We start from the raw sequence: 18,768 nt of genomic DNA, 5'->3' as shown, positions 1-18,768 counted from the left end.
CATCGATAAATATTGTTATGTAGACGAAAGCAGGACATTTGACACTCACCTGGATGAGCAAAAGTTCCAACAATTGGCTTTGCGTAAGTTCTTACAGTTGCTGCATACTGAAAACACACTCTTCGCTTCTTGTAATTGAATGGGGCATGATCATGGATTTCCAGAAGGTGTTTGATTTGTTACTTCAAGTGTCCGTAAATGGGAGACTGAAGCCAGCATATGATCAAAGGGATCTTCGTGTTCAGCGACACATGAAGTTCGATCAGGCTTCGAGTAATAGCTGGACACAACGGGGATGCAGTGCCAAGAAATAGACTTATATTTTGAGATTTTTATTATTTTATAAATTCTTCTGATGAAGTTGTTCTTGAATTATGAGGGGTGAGTTCACCCGGAAATTATCATGGAACTATCCATCTCCGTCGAAGAGTACCAGAGTCTGACTGTGGTGCATTGATGGCATGGCGGTGTTCGGTCATCATTTGTTTGAAAATTAAAAACAAAAATGTATATGAAGATAAAGAAATAAGAAAAGTCCTAGCTAGTTTCATGTTATTTGGTCTTGTCTTTTATTTCTCTGAACTTTTAGATCATCTAGTGCCAACAAACCATAAGTACAGCAAACGCTACTAATCAGTTGAGTTACACACAAACACCCCTTATATTGTACCTGCTGATCAAGTTAAACTTCTTTTGTTATGTGCATTAAGATTGATTGTCGAAATTCTATTTCCAAGGCTTCGATCGGTCTCAAACAGATATCAAATTCAAGTAAATTATTATATGAAGTCAACAACTTCACCAATGGAATTCCACTTGCAGGTCATTCATATTATGCCCGGCATGACGTACGGGGGCACAGAATTTCAACCTTGGTTTATTTTCTGAGCATTGGCGATATAACCTGTGTAATATTCGTCACACAATGGTTTAATCAAAGCTACCAAGTATAATTAAGACAGTGGATTCTATACCTAGGGCAGGGTCTAGTCCACGGTTTTTGACGTCATGGATACTTCAGAGTCATATTATCTTAACCATATATATATTGGAAGATATCTATCTCTCTATACAAAAAACTAAGAAGGAAATTGACCAGTTAAACAAAATTCTCTCTTTTCCTGTTTTTAGAAGATGAAACGTAAAAAGTGTTTTACTGAAGCGTAAAGTAAGATAAATGAACGCAAATATCCAAAACAACAATCCCATGAAAACATAAGAGGATATATAAGCAATACTTGAACTTGAAAATGTGAAGTAGCTTAATCAAAGCAAAATGATTTCCATGAAGAAACTGAAATTTCTTCATTATTACCAACAAAACAAGCATATTATGATGAGATGATCTTTGAGAAATGATCTACAAGATGAACAGTTGGATCTATGATGTGGAGTGAGCCCCACAAAGAATCTTTTATTTGAAGGATCCTTCAATGAGAGGGGACTGATATATGTGTGTGTGTGTGTATGTCGTTCATATTGTTGATATCATGGAGCCGATACTCGATATGCCATTCATATTGTTGATATCATATTGTGTTGATAAAACGTATTGATATGGATGCATATATGGTGGTGGTAGTCTGAAAATATACATGTGAACGTCGAGGACCTTCCGAATGTTTGATATGTATAGGTCTCTTTTATGCCCACCAAGTGTTTGATGTAACATTTGTCAGTCATATTTCGACAGGTTGCATCAACTGCACTCAACAAATTCTCTCATATCATTCATCAAATTCCTTCGGCATGTATATGTTGATATATGTTGACATGTTCAAAACATGATTTGGCTGACGACAACAAGTTAATTAGGCGTTTGAAAAATTGCCTAAGTGAGTAAAAAAACAATCTAGCACTTCATGCACTTTTCTATCTAAACAACTTGGACATTTAATAGTAAGACTCCCCAAGGTTCAAATCCTAGATTCGTCATTAGAGGTGGTTGAAGTTTATTATACGCGTTGTCAATATGTCTTAGTTTGTTGTCAATATCTTATATATCGATAGGTAGTCGAGTGTCGTGCTCTATAAACAGTGAAGCAAGATCCCTCCTAACAAAAGACGCATATATATATATATATATAAGTAATTATATTATATACATATTGGTTAAAACAAAGTGATGTCATAGATTTGTCCCTGATATATATATATATATATATATATATATAATTATATTATATACGTATTAGTTGAAACATTCAACTTAATTGGACAGTTGATAAGGATCTCTTGAAGCAATATGATTTTCCCATCGACTTTAATTAGGATGTTTCGTGCTATTGAAGAGGCCATGTGCTCAACGATTATATAAACCACTAATAAGGTCAACCAAATTATGATCTTAACCAGAGATTATAGTTTGCTGGGTCAAGCTCTCAATTCCAAAGCTAAAAAAGGCAGCTCCTCCACTAGCAATAATCAAAATATATCTATTACAATTTGCAGACACATTCCGCTAGCTGCCAGCGTTTTTCTGCATTTGCAAATAATTAATGACATTCTGGTCAACGTCAACTCTTCTGCAGTTACATATTATCGACACTAGACGGTGATCGCCACGACTTTCCCACGATAAGTATTGAAGTCGAACAAATCCATACAATCTATCCCCTCTCACACGTAAAGAAATTTTTTGTTGAAGAAAGTAAAGTCCCTTGCCAGATATTTGGCAAAGTAAATATATTCCATTGATAATAACACGAAATTATTTTATTTAATATTTCAGCAATTACTAATTTATATATGAAATTAAGTTGGGCGTAACATTATTGATGTTAACATTTTGTTAGGTATTTCTTTCTTTTTTTTTTTTTCGCAAGATAATTGACTTTCAATAGCTTTGTGTTTGACTTCAGTAATATCCTGACAGAAATCCCACAAGTAGGGTTTTGTTAATTAGTAAGATTGCTTCCACAATTGCACAACATGTTCCCTTCATAAGTTGGTGGGAGTGGCATATATATAAATGTATAGCATGCAACTATTGTTTTCATCCGCAGCTCCCTGTATCTATTCATCTCTATTTCTCTGAGATCCCATCAAAAAGAAAATTAGAGTGGAAGCTAGCTAGCTAGGCTAATGGGAAATCCAGAAGGAGGGCCGTCTGCGTACGACGGTGATCATGATCTCTACCAACCTCAAGTGGAGGTGGATTATGAGTTACAAGCTGATCAACAATCTCAATACCAACAAGTGTCTGAAACCACCAGACACGACCACAACCAACACGATCAATACCAAGAGCCACCGCCACAGCCACCCAATAATGCACCTCAAAATAATTATGACCCCCAAGCACAACCACAAGGAGTCTTTCAGCAACTACCGCCATCTCAGCCTCAGCCAGCAGGGTTCCCACCACCACAAGGTCCTCCACAACAAAACCCCTACCAGACTCCAACGCCTCAGCCAGCACAGTTCCCTCCTCAAAACCCACAACAATTCCCACCACAAAACCCACAATTCCAAAATCAACAACAAGAAGCAAACTATCAGCAGCCTAGGCCTGCACAGTTTCCACCCCAGCCCCAGAGTAATATGCAAACCAATCCTAACCGTAATCCCATGTATGCAAATGTGCCTAACCAACCCGGGGCGGTCTACCCGCCTCAAGGACCACAACCAATGGGCGTGGGGAACCAACAAGCTCCAGCTCAGTTTCCTCCCCAATCTCCAGCGAATTATAATCAGCAATATCAGAAGCCGGCAGTGCAATTTTCCACACAGAATCAACAATACCAACAACAGCAGCCTAATAATGGTTATGCTGTTCAAGGTGTTCCAATGCAGCAGAGTCCTTACCAGCAGGGACCTCTTAATCACGTCAACCTGCAGAATGCTGGAACTGAGCAATGGAGTTCTGAGTTATTTGATTGCATGGATGATCCAATGAATGGTACGTACGTACATACATACCTTAGGGCTTTTTTTAAAACTGCTTTTGTAGGAAATACTTTTGTTTATAAGTGTTTTTGCTATAAGTACCTTCCATTAGAAACACAGGATATTAAAATTGAAGTTTTTTCAAGTGCTTCCATAGTGCTTCCCCAGAAAGTGCTATAACGCAAAACCACTTTTAACTATATTTTGCCAAATGCGTCAAAAGTGTTTTTAGTTGTCATAAAGCACTTCTAGCCCTTTCAAAAACAGCCACACCCTTATTTATTTCTCTTTCCGCATCCAAAGTATAGCTAGTTCTCATATTTTGAACTATGAGTTGAGATTTATTATAAACATTACTATGACATTTCAGCTCTCACAACGGCTTTCGTTCCATGCTTGACGTTTGGACAGATAGCAGAGGTTATAGATAACGGCACATCCTGTAAGCCAAATTTCAAAACATATATCTATTCAAACTTCATATCATGTTACAATATTTGAAGAGAGAATTAACCCAAATTGCGCATGCGATATTGACCTATATATCCATACTACTGTGTAGCATGTGCGACCAGCGGACTGTTCTACGGATTGATTGCATCTTTCATTGGGATACCATTCATAATGTCATGCACGTATCGCACAAAGCTGCGCAGCAAATACAACCTAATCGAGTCCCCCGCACCCGATTGGGTCACCCATTTATTTTGCGAACCCTGCGCTCTTTGCCAAGAGTACCGGGAACTTCAAGTCAGAGGGATTGACCCTTCAATCGGATGGATAGGAAATGTGCAAAGGAATCCCAGCTTGCAGCAGCCGAATGTTAATATGATGATGCCTCCAATGAACCAAAATATGAATCAGTATTGACTAAAAAAAACTAATGTTTGTGATGAACAAGTTCAACCGTTTGCAGATTACTTGCATTTACTTATGCATGCCTCAAGGCTATTTTTCTCTCTCTGTGTTATGTTTATTTTCGTATGTTGATATTTGTGGATACTCTGAATATGTATCGCTTCCTTTTTGTAATTTTGAACGATTTGCCATTTTCATGTATTGAAAATTCAGAAAAACGCTTTTTGTTTTGACGATTTCTGGAGTTCTGTATATTATTAAAGATTTAGATATAACGTGTGCAGCTGCAAGCTAGGTCTAATGGTAAGTAGACATTCATCTTTATACAAGTTGGTAAGGTCATTAGGTTAAATAAATAACTACTAGTAAATGATTATATGCGACAACATTATATAAAAGGTGCAGACGTCGATTAGATTAATTAGTCAGAGCAATATGACCATATTCCTTGTATGAGAGTTTAATTTTCCCTCCATTCAAATTAGGACAAAAGGTTATATTGGATTTTATAATTTTTCATTATCCCATACAATTATGTATAATTAGAGACTAGTTAGCTGGAGTGATCAGTGCTTCCTTGCTGTCAACCGTGTTGATAATGTGTGGGCGTATGGATAGACTAGTAAGTGAGAGGCTGTCCTTAGTTTTCTCGTCTGTATATAAGGACTTGTTGAAGTTGTTTTCCATTGGGTACCATTGATGGTCAAACCCCTCTTCCCTGGACAGGGGGATGTCCTAGGGTTGATCTCATATATAGGACGTCCTCAAGCACAAAACGATCATGGAACATCAACCAAATCAGGCGGCACCGCTGGTATTCCACTCTCAAGCGTCAAAATTAGCATCACTACATATACATGTCCAAAAACTCCCCCACCACTACCACCACCACCAACCTCAACAACTCCCACCTCCAAATAACCCTAATATTAATTCCAACATCAACATTATTAACAAAGGACCTAGTCCTGATCACGAAGCAGGTAATCATCGGGCAAACCCCTCTTCCTCTTCCCACAAAAATGCAGGAATATCACGCCCTTACCATCAGGCAGATCACGATCACTATCATCATCAACATGCCCGGCCATTACATGTAGTACAGTTGCCACCCTCAAACCTCCATAGTGCTAATCTCGTCTTGCACCAGCAGATTAATAATTGGCCTCATCATAATTACAATGCGTTTGTACCTTCAGCTCCACGCCCGCCTTCACGTACATATTATCCTCCTGCTCATCATCATCGAGCTACTTCGGCCGATGCATTTAATCATTTTCATCATCATCACCATCGAGCTGATTCTGCTGATGCAATATATTATAGTACACACCAAGTGCTTTTTCCTCCTCCGGCGGCCTACCAAATTGTTCCTCATCAGCAGCTACAGCTGCAGTATCATAATCATGCTTCCGCGGCAAGAAATCAACTGCAGCCGGTGTTGTATTATAACAATCATTTTGCTGAAACAGGAATACCCATCCAAAACATTGAATACGTACCAGTAGTGCTGCTAACTCGGGCAGGCATCGACGGAACTTGGAAAACGGGGTTCTTTGAGTGCATGCAGGATCCCCCAAATGGTACTTCCAAGTTCCAAGTTAATTCATCCTCATTCTCTAGTTCATACTACTTGTTGAAGAATATAAATTCAACTTCTAATTACACAGAGACTTTTTGTGATAAAACTCCCACATACCTGTCATACTGAGCAGGTTTAAGATGAAATTAGTTGAGAGACAGGATCAGTATGATTACGAGTTGGCCATGGGCTCGTCTCTTTCAAATTTTGGCACTATTACTTCTAAAGTGCTAGCTACATTATGTGTTTTCTAGATATAAATTTACTCCCAACTTTCTTCTACAGTAATCTGCAGGAAATATTCATGAAATATTTCTTGTTTTGATTATGTCAGCTCTCATGACGTTATTGTGCCCATGCTGGGTGTTCGGTCAGATTGCAGAGATTGTCGATAATGGTCGAAGCTGTAAGTCGACTGAATCAATGTTCAAGTTTCGCAATTAGCAATTCTAACGTCCACAATACTCATCTTATTAATGGCTGCTGCGGTGTTTATGTTGGTCATTCATACAGCTTATGCAACCAATACACTGATTTACATGTTGGTCATGTTGTGCATCTTCGTGCCTTGCTTACTATCTTGCACATACCGGAAAAAGCTAAGGAACAAGTTCGATCTGCCCGAAAGCCCCGCTCCGGATTGCATCAGTCACTTCTTATGCGAGTGGTGTGCTCTTTGCCAAGAACATAGGGAGCTCCAGCTCAGAGGCCTAGACCCTTCTTTGGGTACGAGACTTCAATATATATTTTTTATTGACAAAGCAGTTTTAAACTTCTCTAATCTACGAGATCGAAATGAGGCTCTAAAAGCAAACGCATTGAAATTAGGGGTTTCATATCTGAAAATTTTCAACTCTGTATGCTGTAGGATGGGTAGGAAACTTGGAGCAAATTCAGAGGATGCAGCAGAAGCGGCAAGCTGCTATGAACCCACCAGCTACCCAAAGAATGATGGGTCATTGAACAAAACACGAAGTATAGCAACTTCAGTCATGACATGCTCGCCGTGATTTTTGATCCACCGGTGAAGAAGCTTCGGTTTTCCATTCATGGTGGAGGGATGGATCATCCGTGTGTATACCGTTCGATGTGAATGAAAATTTTGGGATAAATTTCACACATACAATACCACAATCCAATCTCCGGTAAAATCAGCAAGACATCGTAATTTGGTGCTGAAAATGCAACGTAAAAATACCAAACCAAGCAAACTTGAAAACGCACACCATCGAGCAAGAAATACTGTTTCGTATAATAATACAAAAAAGGGGCAACAACAAAACACCCCCAACTTCTCTTCGTTTGTATTTATAGCTTGAACACGTTACATCTCAGAATATAAGTAGGTAGGTACAACGTATAGTAACTGCAAGAGAAAACAAAACCTATGCCATTCAATATTCAGCGGAAATACACAAATGCACAAAGAACTTAGATGTTTATGGTGGCTTCCCAAAGCCTAAGAAGTCCATTACGACCGCCACTGCATATCCTTTTCCTCTCGAGGTCCGTTGCAATACATCTTACCTGGATAGCACAAGGAAGGGGAGTAAAACTGGGGAATCAAATAGCCATTAACATTAAATCATCGAGATCTCTGCGTAAACATTTATGACGACATGGAGCATAAATAATGGTAAAACAGAAAAACAACAGAATGTTCGCTTGTAGGAATAAAATGACCAGTGCAGGAAAAGTCACAACTTCATACCACAGCAACTGTTCTTTGTGGTGTTCTATATAGTTGCCACCCGGCCATTTTTGATCCCGTGCTAGAGGAGCTACCGAGTCTCTCTTGAGGCCGATGAAAGAGAGACATGGAATTATCAGCTGCTCCAATTCCTAACCAGTGTTCTGCAGCATTGATGGACAATACAGCAGCAGTGTGGACAGTAACATTTTTTACGCATCTTATACCTCCTGCATGCAACCAACAGTAACATTGAAAAAGGCTTCACTTTTAATTGGAATATGCATCTCTGACAGTAATTCAAGGGGAAACTTAATCACTTCCATGAACTCTGACATAATTATGTGATAATTACACGATCTTGTAGAAAACAACCCACACCATTTTGTATTCCCTTGACTTTTCAATAGCGTCTCCATTTCTTACCCAAAAGAAAAAGAAAACACAGCAATAATATAGTCGACAATGAAAGAATGAAGAAAATTGTGCTCTTACCCTCGACATTTTCCCAAAAGCGGAGTAGCCCATCAGTTGAACCTGAAACAGAAATCACATGGTATAATTCCACTAGTTCCTATTGGCACGTGTAAAAGATTTGCAACCAAAAATCTTTGAAGCAATCTATGGAAATAACAATGCAAACAGAATAGGATATACAGTGCCAACCTGTAATTATTCCTTTGTCAAGTGTGGAATACTCAACGCTTAATATGGGGCCAGCATGGCATGCTAGAACAGCATCACAAGTTCCTCGGGAAACAGACCACATCCTTGCAGTCCAGTCATCACTACCAGTAACAACTGTGTCCCCCACCATTCTAATCGACCTGCAAGATTGACGTATAAATTACGTGTCTACTTAAGAATCATCAATAAAAACATAAAATTTGGAAAAGCTATGCTCCTTTAGCTTACCGAATCCACTTCGTGTGCCCTACAAGCTTGTGCATTGGCTTGCCAGTACGAATGTCCCAGATGTTTGCAACGCTGATAATGCAGGAACGCAGAGAATTAATTTCTAGGAATTTGTTGACAAAACATTTTAATTCATAATTTTATGAGCATGCTTAATCATCAGTTTCATTATACATACACATCTCTACCACCAGCTGCTAAAATTCCTGTGGAATCATCATATTCCATACATAGAACAGCACTAGAGCAACGACCAACGGTTGCCACGCAAGTGTCAGTTCTGACATCCCACATCTTTACAGTTCCATCATGAGCAGCAGTAAGTACACGTTCACCAGACAGCATGCGTGCACAGCTAACCTACAAGGATGGACGGTTGGAATAGAGTTCAATACGCAATGTACATTAAGGACAAGATATTAATTTCGAAATATTGGTCACTTTTCATGACCATCGCATCATAATGTAACAACTGAGTTGACTTTTCATGCTCCGAAAAGTAGTCAATATACAAAGTGAGTAAGCTCACTGGTGCATCATGGCCTTTCAACTCTTCTAGAAGCTGAGTAGTTTGCTTATCCCATACTAAAACAGTTTGATCATCCGAACCTGATACTACTTTTCCTCGATCAGAACTTATTGCACGGACAGCTCTGTAACAAGGCCCAGAAGGACATGAGAGGAAGGACACTAAACTAAGTTGAATTAGTCATGCTAAGTTGCATCATGTGTGGGCATGCAAGAAAAGCCAACCAAATTTTTAAAAAAATTAGTAACACTAAAGTTTATTTTAAAAGTTCAATAATAGAATAGTAAACTAGTAAATGCAACCAAAAAAGAACGTGATGATAGCAAGAACAAAAAAACAGTAGAAAACAAACAAAACCTTGTATGTCCTTTCAAGGTTGCCCGAAGTTCATTACCACGAAAACTGGGATCCCAGATCTTAACCTGAAAGATTGCTGAAAAGAATTACCATTACCCCTTTACAGGATAGATTTTGTGCAATGAATTGTATGGTAGATATGTAAAGCTTACAGTGGAGTCTGTGCTTCCACTGATGAAGAAACCGGCATCTTCCCGGTCACCCACAAGATCCCAAACCTCTCTCTTCGTTACACAATGTAAAGCAGTGACGGAACCACTATGACCTCTAAGTAAGCGAACATTGGTTTGAGTTTTCTTCTGGCCAGTGGCTGACAAATCTTGCTTACGAGGAGTTCCATGTTCATTTGCAGCTTAATGACAAGAAACTACGGTGAGTACATGCAGATAATCAAACATCACATGCAAGCACATAATCTTAGCAACAGACGTACCTGAAGAGCCACCATCAGAAGTCCATTTACGAACACGACTTAAAGAGGTGGTTCTGGATGCAGTATCCCTGCTGAACATGCTCTGAACCCAGCTCCTTCCAACACCAGAAGCTTCAGCAGGCTGCTGATTCTCAACTGTAGCATCTTTTGAACGTGGAGATGCTAATCCATGAGACAACATAGATTGACCCTTGAAATTAGTGATTCCCCAATAACCAATGAGTAGGTGCTCGATATGCGACAAGAACCCTCTCAGCTTTATCTGAAAAATACATAACCATGGAACACCATCACCAATGGATCGAAAAACCAAAGAAAACTTCAGTTGCATGCATCCAAGTGTAAAAAGGGAGGGTGCCAATAAATTTGAACGCGGCTCCTCATGGATCTCAACAGTGCATCAGAATGGCCATTAGTCACTAGACTAATGAGTAGAAGTAGATGATGACAAGTTCGAACCCAAAACAGCACTACAAGATCAAGGGCATTCCTAGCCACCCCAAAAGTAATAAGGTATGTTTCAAGTTCTTTTTGAAACAATTTTGTGAGCATAGGTTATCGGTTTTCAGAATTTGAGAGCGAAACCAATAAACTGCATCACTGAAGACAGAACCAACACAGATAACCTAATATCATCTAGCCAACAGCGAGCACCTAATCTTAAGGAAATTATAATCACATACAGAAAAATAGACAAGGATAACACTGCAATATTAATTAGAACTGCATAAACTGAAATAGAGAAAAAAATTACTTACAAATTGTGTGTATCCAATATTGTTCTTCTCTGCTATCGTTTCAATCATGTACCAAGCATCAGTATCAGGAATTCCCAACCCAGCCTTCATGTTGACATAAAACAAACTCGTAAACAAACTAATGACAGGAAATTAAAAGGTTGACAAGGACCAGAAAAAGTATAAGATAAAGAAGAAACAGCACCATGTGCGATTCCACAAAAATTAAGTGCGCAGCCACCAAAGAGGCATAGTTAGCCGACCTGATGTAACAACAAAATACAAACATTACTTTGCAAAAGATTACATCTGACATGCTGCAACATAAGTTCATTATTTCTAGTGTACCAAGTAGAACATCAAAAACTATATGCTACTTTGAAGTTTGTTTACTGGCTTCCGTCTAAGCTTACTATTTAAATCCGAAGTACAAGCCTTGTATATTTAAATTCATCAGACAGTAAATTCAAAATTAGGGATTAAGTTGATTTATCTACCAAGTAAAAAAGAGGATAAATGCCTGGAATTCTTACTTGTTTGAAGACCGTTCCATTAGATAGTCAAAGTATCCTTCCCAAAAGCTGCAAAATAAAAAAAATACATAGTGAACCAACAATTCACTTGTAAAACTACTAGGTAGGACAATGTAACTAGGTACGACAGATGTAGAAATAAGTCAGTTTTAACATAAAGAAATAGAAACTTGAGTGCTATAAAGAACCTAAACAAGATAAGAAAACCACTATGTAGCGGAAAAGAATATGAACTACAATACAAATCTCAAAAATCTAATAGAGATACTTAAGGCAGCCTATAAATAAGAGTAAGCAATGCTTGTCAAGTACTGCAAGTAAGTTACTATCACTAATGGCGTTCTCATCATCTGGTTTATTTGTTACTTTTGAATATCCACATTGTCATGATGTAAGTTTAAATTACAGTTTTACAGCTCTGAGCTTCTAGGAAGACCGGAAACGTAAGGCTTTATAACACTTTGCAGTGGTCTAGATTTACGGTTACTTCCATTACTGAACATAAACTCAGTTAAAAATTTCAGAGAATATGGGAAAGCATATAAGTGTGATAGACCAATGAGAAGAACCAATAACAACTTTTTGCAAGGGAAAAATGAACATCAGAATAATTTATGCTCGAAATTGAGGGGCAAATGACTTGTAACCACATACCGTAATTCCTCCCAGATGGACAAAGATATAAGATGACGCTCAATGTAGTCTGAAACATTATGTGCATCCTTCTTATACATGTCAGCGGATACTTCAAGGGCATCCCTGATTGTCAACATATCATTTCGGGAAGTTGCACGACTAATAGCTGTTTTGAGCTGAATTCAAATACAAGTTATTGTTGAAGAAGATAAATTTAAAAAACAGATTATCACAAAATTCATCTTCTGTATAAAGGTTATTAGCCTAATGACAACAGTGGACAACATGCAAAATTGACATAAATAGTCAATAATCTGTCTTCAAGTAAGCTTCTACAAAAATATGAATATAAATGAGTGCTCATGTGTATGTGCATTTTGGAGGCAAAGTAGGATATCCTTATACCAGTTCATAACTGAGAAAATGTTTTGGTTTTTGCTGGATTACAAAACCATATCAATGAAGCCAGGGAAAAAGAAAAGTTCAACAAAGGAGATTTTGATGTTACAAGATCTTCACAATTCACTATTATAACTAACTTAGATCCATCTTCTGAAAATAATGAGATTTATTTGTATACCAGTTCCTTAACAGCAAGAAATTGTCCTTCAGTCAACTGACAGTGCCATCCCTGATTTATGTGTTCCCTTATACATTCAACAAACCCACTGCCACCAATTCCCTCAGCATCAGATTCAATTAAAGCTGCAAAGCCAACATACTAATGCCTGTTAATTCAAGGTCCATTGAACCACAAAACAGATTGGAATTCCAAGAAAGAGACATCAGAACTCAGCCTTGTCATAATACATGTTAGAGTTGAACACAGAAAAGCATACCGAGGATTGTGCCATATTCAAATGAAGAAAGAGGATCATCAGTAGGTCCCAATTTCAGAAGACGAAGCCACAGACCCTGGTCATTAAACACAATCACATCATTTAACATTAGAAGTGAAAAAAATGTCAATAAGTACATCTGTAGAACTTAATAAAATATTAATCAAGTAAAAAAAATTTCGTCCACCAGTACTTAATAACATCAAAGTAAAACATGTACCTGCAGCTTAACTTTTATGTCCAAAACCATGCACTCCCTTTCCGCCTGAATGACCAATATTTTATGGTTAAGAAAGCTCTAAAGTAGAGATACCACTACTACACATCATGTCGGAGTATAGAACTTACAGCCCTCTCCATTGGAGTTAGGGTTTCTGATTTAGAGTCTTTACCCCCTGGAACAGATTGTGAGCTGAGGGAGAAACATGAAAATGACACAAGATTAGAAGCTCCATTAATATGTGCATAAGTGTTCAATTTTACTGAAAAAAGCCATATCCAACCTCAAATAACCAAGAATTGTTTGGTTTCATGGTCAGCCAAGATAAAAATTAACTAGAGTCTCAAAATGTCACTACTCCAGCGGTACTAAAGTTGCTAATCTCAAGAACAGTCATTGTCTCAAATTCTACTCAAAAAAAAAAAAAAAGAAAAAAAAAAAGTAAATTCAAAAATCTCAATCTACTTATATATACTGCCACCACCTTTTATCATCCACAAAATTGCTTACATGAACCAAATTACTAACTAGTAGCAAGATTAATAACCATTTTTTAGTGTCTCTAAATGAAGCAAGTTTATTTCCAGATTGACTGAAAGTAACAGACATGAACAACATTCCATTTTTCATGTGCAATAACATGCCATGTATATACCTAGAGGATAATCCACTTGCTGCAGCCAGGATCTGCTTCCTCTTTTCTTCTTGCTCTTCAGTCCTAAGGTCTGAGGGAAACCTATCATATGTGTATTTGGTACCTGATCCTGAAATCCAGAGAAAATGAAGAAAAAACCAAAACCATGTCAAACTTAAAATCCTTAACATCTTCTTCTGTTGACATAATTTTCAATCTTAGATAACAGCACATCAAATTCACCTGAATTTCCCACATCCGTATCTGCAATTGTTATAATCTCAGGCTCTACTGAATTTGAGGGAAGAATTGAAATAGGATTTTGGCCCCTTCTAAGTGCATCTTGTAACTTGTCAAGTAGATTATTAGTGTTTTCTTCGGAACCCAAACATCTCTCTAGATAATCCATGAAACCATGCGAATCCAGAAACTGCATTAACTGTAAATACCAACGCAGAAATAAGCTTAACACTAGGAACCCAGGACAAGAAATGAAGTTAAAATGATACCGAAAGAAAAAAATTTAGTTAAAATAAACACATTCAATAAACCAACAGTACACACAAACATACTTGCCTGCTCTCCTAAAAATTCTGCAAACATGTAGAGTAGCACTAAGAATAATAATCATGACAATTACAATCACAACCATAACTACAGTAGTCATATTGATTGTGGTGCCAATATAGCCAATGTAAGTTGATATCTCGAAGACAAAGATGGGTTCAATGAAAATAAATACCATGGGTTCTGGTGGTTGGCCAGTTGACCGAGAGCGCATTGCCAAGAATGCTTGGGTGTTGAAGACATGAGTAGCAGAAATTTCCTTGGGAAAAAAGACAATTATACCGAATAAAATTCAAATGAATCCACAAATATAAATAATTAAAACCAATTCATGATCAAATTAGATAAAAATTTCGTACTATGAAGTTGCGGTAGCCACTTAAAAGTGATGCAAAGAACTTTAAGAACACCAACCTGCACAAAACAATCAAACACAAGGAATATGTGTGAATACTTAACAATCTCCAAACAGTCAGGCCTTAGAAGAACTAAGTAGCCATAGATCAGATGGAAGACACTGAGTATAATCACAGACTGGTTAACAGTTCTAAGGTAATTACATTGCTTCAAGACCTCACCAACTTAAAAGTTAAACTTAAAGAAGAATCAAGTGAACAACAATGACAGCAAGATGTTTGTTTGATCGTAATCTGCTATGTTGGTCACAAATGTTAAGATCAATCAAGGCATAATTGCTTGCTTAGTGTGGAACCCCTAGAATAAGACGTCAACATCTCAAATTTTACATGAATGAAAAAAAAAAATGATATTAACCATTAATACTTTGGCACCCAAGTATCACCTAAGTTGAAGGTCGTGACCCTCTCCCCAAGGTTTATTGCCAGCTTTAGAATATTGCTCAGATGAACTATATAAACCATCCTTGATCTGATCTATCCCCACAACATTGGGATACAATAGCTTTGATATCTCTCCACGCAGATTGCCCAATTCTTGCTCTGGGATTGGAGGTATATCTTCCGTTGTTGTGATACGATTACACTCAAGGTCAACAACAACTACCTAGAACCACATGAGGAAGGCAAAAAACAAATATTACATCAGTTTAATCTTATTACATACAACAAAATTTCATCAAAATTTTGCATTTTGTTGGAAGACGTGATAGACGAAATCACAGAAAAAAATAAAATAAAATAAAATAACAAACAAACAAACCCAAAAGAAAAGGGTAAAAATGGAGAGCTGTAAGACATATTTATGAAAATATTGTAATTGGCTATGCTGATTAGGAATCTAATAAACATAAAATGCGTATAAAAGACCAGGATATATATTGTTCAACTAGCACGTGTAAATTATAATAACTATAAATTGACAAAAGTACAATTTAAGCAGAATGACTTACACCATCCATGGCCAAAGTAGACGTATCAACACCTGAATGGAGACCCATCATATATGGCGTAGGCGCATCAATATAGTCTACTCCACTGAAAAAGAGTAACGGAATATAGACTTGCTTCGCACAATAAACATGCACAAAAGAGACAAAAGTCAAATACAAGAAGCATAAACGATACTACTACAGCATTAGTTTCCATTGAACAAAAAATAAGTTTGGTGGAAACGTTGGAGCATAAGAAATTTTGCCACCATAATGACAAACTAAATGAAGCATATATAAAAGGGAAGAGGAACATCTTTTTCTTGATCCATAAAAAGCAGTTCACAGAAGATCAATATCTACCTGCCACCGCAATGGATAAAGTAAATGGCAAATGGCTTCTGATACAAGGGTCAAAAGTGAATATCTGCCAAAAACAGGACAAGTTATCAAAAGGATGCACAAATACACAGTATTAAATTGTCTCAAGTAAAATGCTCACTTGTTTGATCGGATCAGTATTCTCCTTTCAAGCAACACAGCGGTGAAAAATTTAATCAAGTTGTCAACATCTAAGCACTGTACCAATGGCTGAAACGATATCTGCATTAAACAAATTGCATAGGGTTATTGAACAGCCAAGTCAAATCTTCAACAAAAGGCAGAAGCATACTCAGAACAAAGCAGAAAAGAATGGAGGGTGTACATCAACATGAGGGAGCCCATCCTTTGGTGGAGCCTCCACCGAAAGTAGACAATTGTCAATAGCAAACAGAACTCGGTCTTTTCCTGGAGTAGGCAAAGGTACAGTGGACACCAAAGATGCAATAACTTCCCATAAGGGTTTGCTGCAAATTTTACCAAACATTAGGATTCTTACCACTACGGATCTCCATATCCAAGACCATCAAATTTACCAGCAGGGGATTCTCACCTACTTCCATTAGGGGAAAAACAAAGTGCAAATAATTCCTCCAGTGCATTCTTAAGTAAACGAAAGCTGGGTGACCGTGAAACAAGACAGATACATTTATCAGCAAATGAATTTGCAGGTATACAGTAAGCTTCAGCAATATCCTCACTGACTGGATCCCGGAAAGCAATGCAACTAACATAAATTTTTGTCCCATCACCCTCTGCAGCAAATAAGGATTACACCCTTAGAAAGAAACAATAAGGCATGCCTACATGCATACTTGTAAGAAAGTAACTGCAACACTAGAAGGAACTAAACATAAAAACGATGATTAAAAAAGCATACTAAAAGTTGAACAGAAAATAAATAGCTTTATCTAAATTCTAAAAAGTTGAACAGAAAATAAATAGCTTTATCTAAATTCTAAATCTTTGTTTAAATTATAAACATACTAATCAGGAAATTTACCCATATAATGGCTCCAGTACCCCCTCGGTCTTCGTATCACCACAAATTCGCGTAATCCTAACTGTATAAATGTGTGCAAAACCTCTTCATTACATTTTCCCAGTTTCTAAGCAACAAAACTAACTTCTGTACTAGTGTTAAACAGAAAATAAATAACTCTATCTAAATTCCAAAGCTTTGTTTAAAGTATAAACATACCAATCAACCAAGCTACCCTAATACCGGCTTCAAAATTCTCTCGATTTTCCTATCACCATGAATTTCGCATGTATAAACGTGCGTAAAACCTCTACGTGTCATTTTTCTAGTTTCTACGTAACAACACTAACTTATGTACTAATGTTAAACGGGAAACAAATAGCTCTATCCAAATTCTAAAGCTTTGTTTAAAGTTCAAACATAGAAATGAGGAAAACCGCTCGCATAATGGCTCTAATGTCCTCTGAAGCATCGTGTTCCCACAAATTTCACACAACCCTAAATGTATAAATCTGTGCATTACTTAAGCGTCGTTGTTCGAGTTTCTAAGCAACAACACTAACTTCAACTATGCAAGCTCGATAATTTCTTCAACAAGTCCAATAACAACGAAACGGATTCTCGAAAATGCATACAGCAGAGTGCATACCAGTGAGAACAATGGGGTAGCTCCGTGGAAACGTGTAGGCGTCATTGGAATCAAAGCCCGACGAATAGAACAAAACACCGGCTGGCAACACACACTGCATCAGAAAACAATCATCAGATCATTCACTAAATGTACAAGCGCAGAAACAGAAGCAGCGGAGATTGGCTGTTGTGGCGGCGGGGCGGCGGGGTAGCGGCACTTACGGTGGGGAGCTGAGGCGGAGGAGGAGGGTAGAGAGTGTGGTTGGGCGGAGGGTACTGGTCCAGAAGCGACGGCAGGTAATATGTGTCGAAACCGTGGAATCCTTTGGCGCCGTCGAGGGTCCGAATCTCGGGTCCGATCCCGCACACCACGAAGTGCTCGAAGATCCGAGCCATTGGTCAACGATTGTCGCTCTCTTTCTCTCTCTACAAAGAGAGATGGTATGAGAGAGAGAGAGAGGAATGGGGGGCTGAGATCTGGTGCAATTGGATTCAATCTGTCATCAGAAGCGCGGAAGCTCGCGCCTTCGGATTTCAGTCATTTTTTCTGGGTGAAGAAGTTACCGGAAGGAAACATAATCAGTCGGATAGCCCCAGTTTATACATAATCATTGTTAATTTCAACTAACGAAGATTTTTTTTTTTTTTTTTTTTATTCTTTCAAGAAAATTTACGTTGGCATTTCATCATTCTCTGATCATTAGTGTCGCTTCCACACTAGTAACAGGTTTCGAATCCAAAACCTTCAATTCTTAATTAATCAAGTAACAAAGATTAATTCATTATCAAATCTCGTACCCAATAGAATGTTGGGTATCAATATCATGTCCAATTTTTTGATGGGTGCAAGTGCATGATATTTTTATCGTATAAATTTCGTAATTCTACAAAATAACTAATATAATTAAACATTATGTAGATTAATCTTTAGTTGCATCTTTTTTCATTTGCTCGCGCCATGAGGTAAATCAATCATTTGTTTTGGTGGGTCTGAATTTAATCCTCTCAT

General features: G+C 37.7%; 3 protein-coding genes across 3 annotated transcripts; 2 read left to right on the top strand and 1 right to left on the bottom strand.

The window, feature by feature from the left end:
- The first annotated feature begins 2,903 nt into the window (after positions 1-2,903).
- LOC137712411 (uncharacterized) lies at positions 2,904-4,979 on the top strand. Its single transcript, XM_068451492.2, has 3 exons — positions 2,904-3,901; positions 4,259-4,330; positions 4,451-4,979. The coding sequence occupies exons 1-3, from the start codon at positions 3,085-3,087 to the stop codon at positions 4,756-4,758; spliced, it is 1,197 nt and encodes a 398-aa protein (XP_068307593.2). The 5' UTR covers positions 2,904-3,084; the 3' UTR covers positions 4,759-4,979.
- A 501-nt stretch (positions 4,980-5,480) lies between these two features.
- On the top strand, positions 5,481-7,385 carry LOC137712744 (uncharacterized). Its single transcript, XM_088684404.1, has 4 exons — positions 5,481-6,329; positions 6,663-6,734; positions 6,842-7,054; positions 7,197-7,385. Exons 1-4 carry the CDS (start codon positions 5,528-5,530, stop codon positions 7,289-7,291), a joined length of 1,182 nt encoding a protein of 393 aa, XP_088540530.1. The 5' UTR covers positions 5,481-5,527; the 3' UTR covers positions 7,292-7,385.
- A 173-nt stretch (positions 7,386-7,558) lies between these two features.
- Positions 7,559-18,454, bottom strand: SCD1 (stomatal cytokinesis defective / SCD1 protein (SCD1)). Its single transcript, XM_068451893.2, has 30 exons — positions 17,982-18,454; positions 17,779-17,872; positions 16,701-16,902; positions 16,473-16,614; positions 16,269-16,369; positions 16,130-16,193; positions 15,788-15,901; positions 15,221-15,441; positions 14,778-14,832; positions 14,594-14,677; positions 14,095-14,290; positions 13,873-13,981; positions 13,346-13,409; positions 13,218-13,262; positions 12,998-13,073; positions 12,739-12,863; positions 12,177-12,334; positions 11,523-11,570; positions 11,195-11,252; positions 11,011-11,094; positions 10,253-10,514; positions 9,972-10,171; positions 9,820-9,884; positions 9,463-9,586; positions 9,112-9,293; positions 8,934-9,005; positions 8,685-8,845; positions 8,514-8,555; positions 8,040-8,248; positions 7,559-7,855 (listed from the first exon to the last, which is right to left on the bottom strand). Exons 1-30 carry the CDS (start codon positions 18,153-18,155, stop codon positions 7,760-7,762), a joined length of 3,627 nt encoding a protein of 1,208 aa, XP_068307994.2. The 5' UTR covers positions 18,156-18,454; the 3' UTR covers positions 7,559-7,759.
- Positions 18,455-18,768: the final 314 nt, after the last annotated feature.

Source organism: Pyrus communis, chromosome 14 (assembly GCF_041283825.1).
Source record: "Pyrus communis isolate YQ-2024b chromosome 14, ASM4128382v1, whole genome shotgun sequence".
Lineage (NCBI taxonomy): Eukaryota > Viridiplantae > Streptophyta > Magnoliopsida > Rosales > Rosaceae > Pyrus > Pyrus communis.
This window is presented reverse-complemented; position numbering and strand designations above follow the sequence as displayed.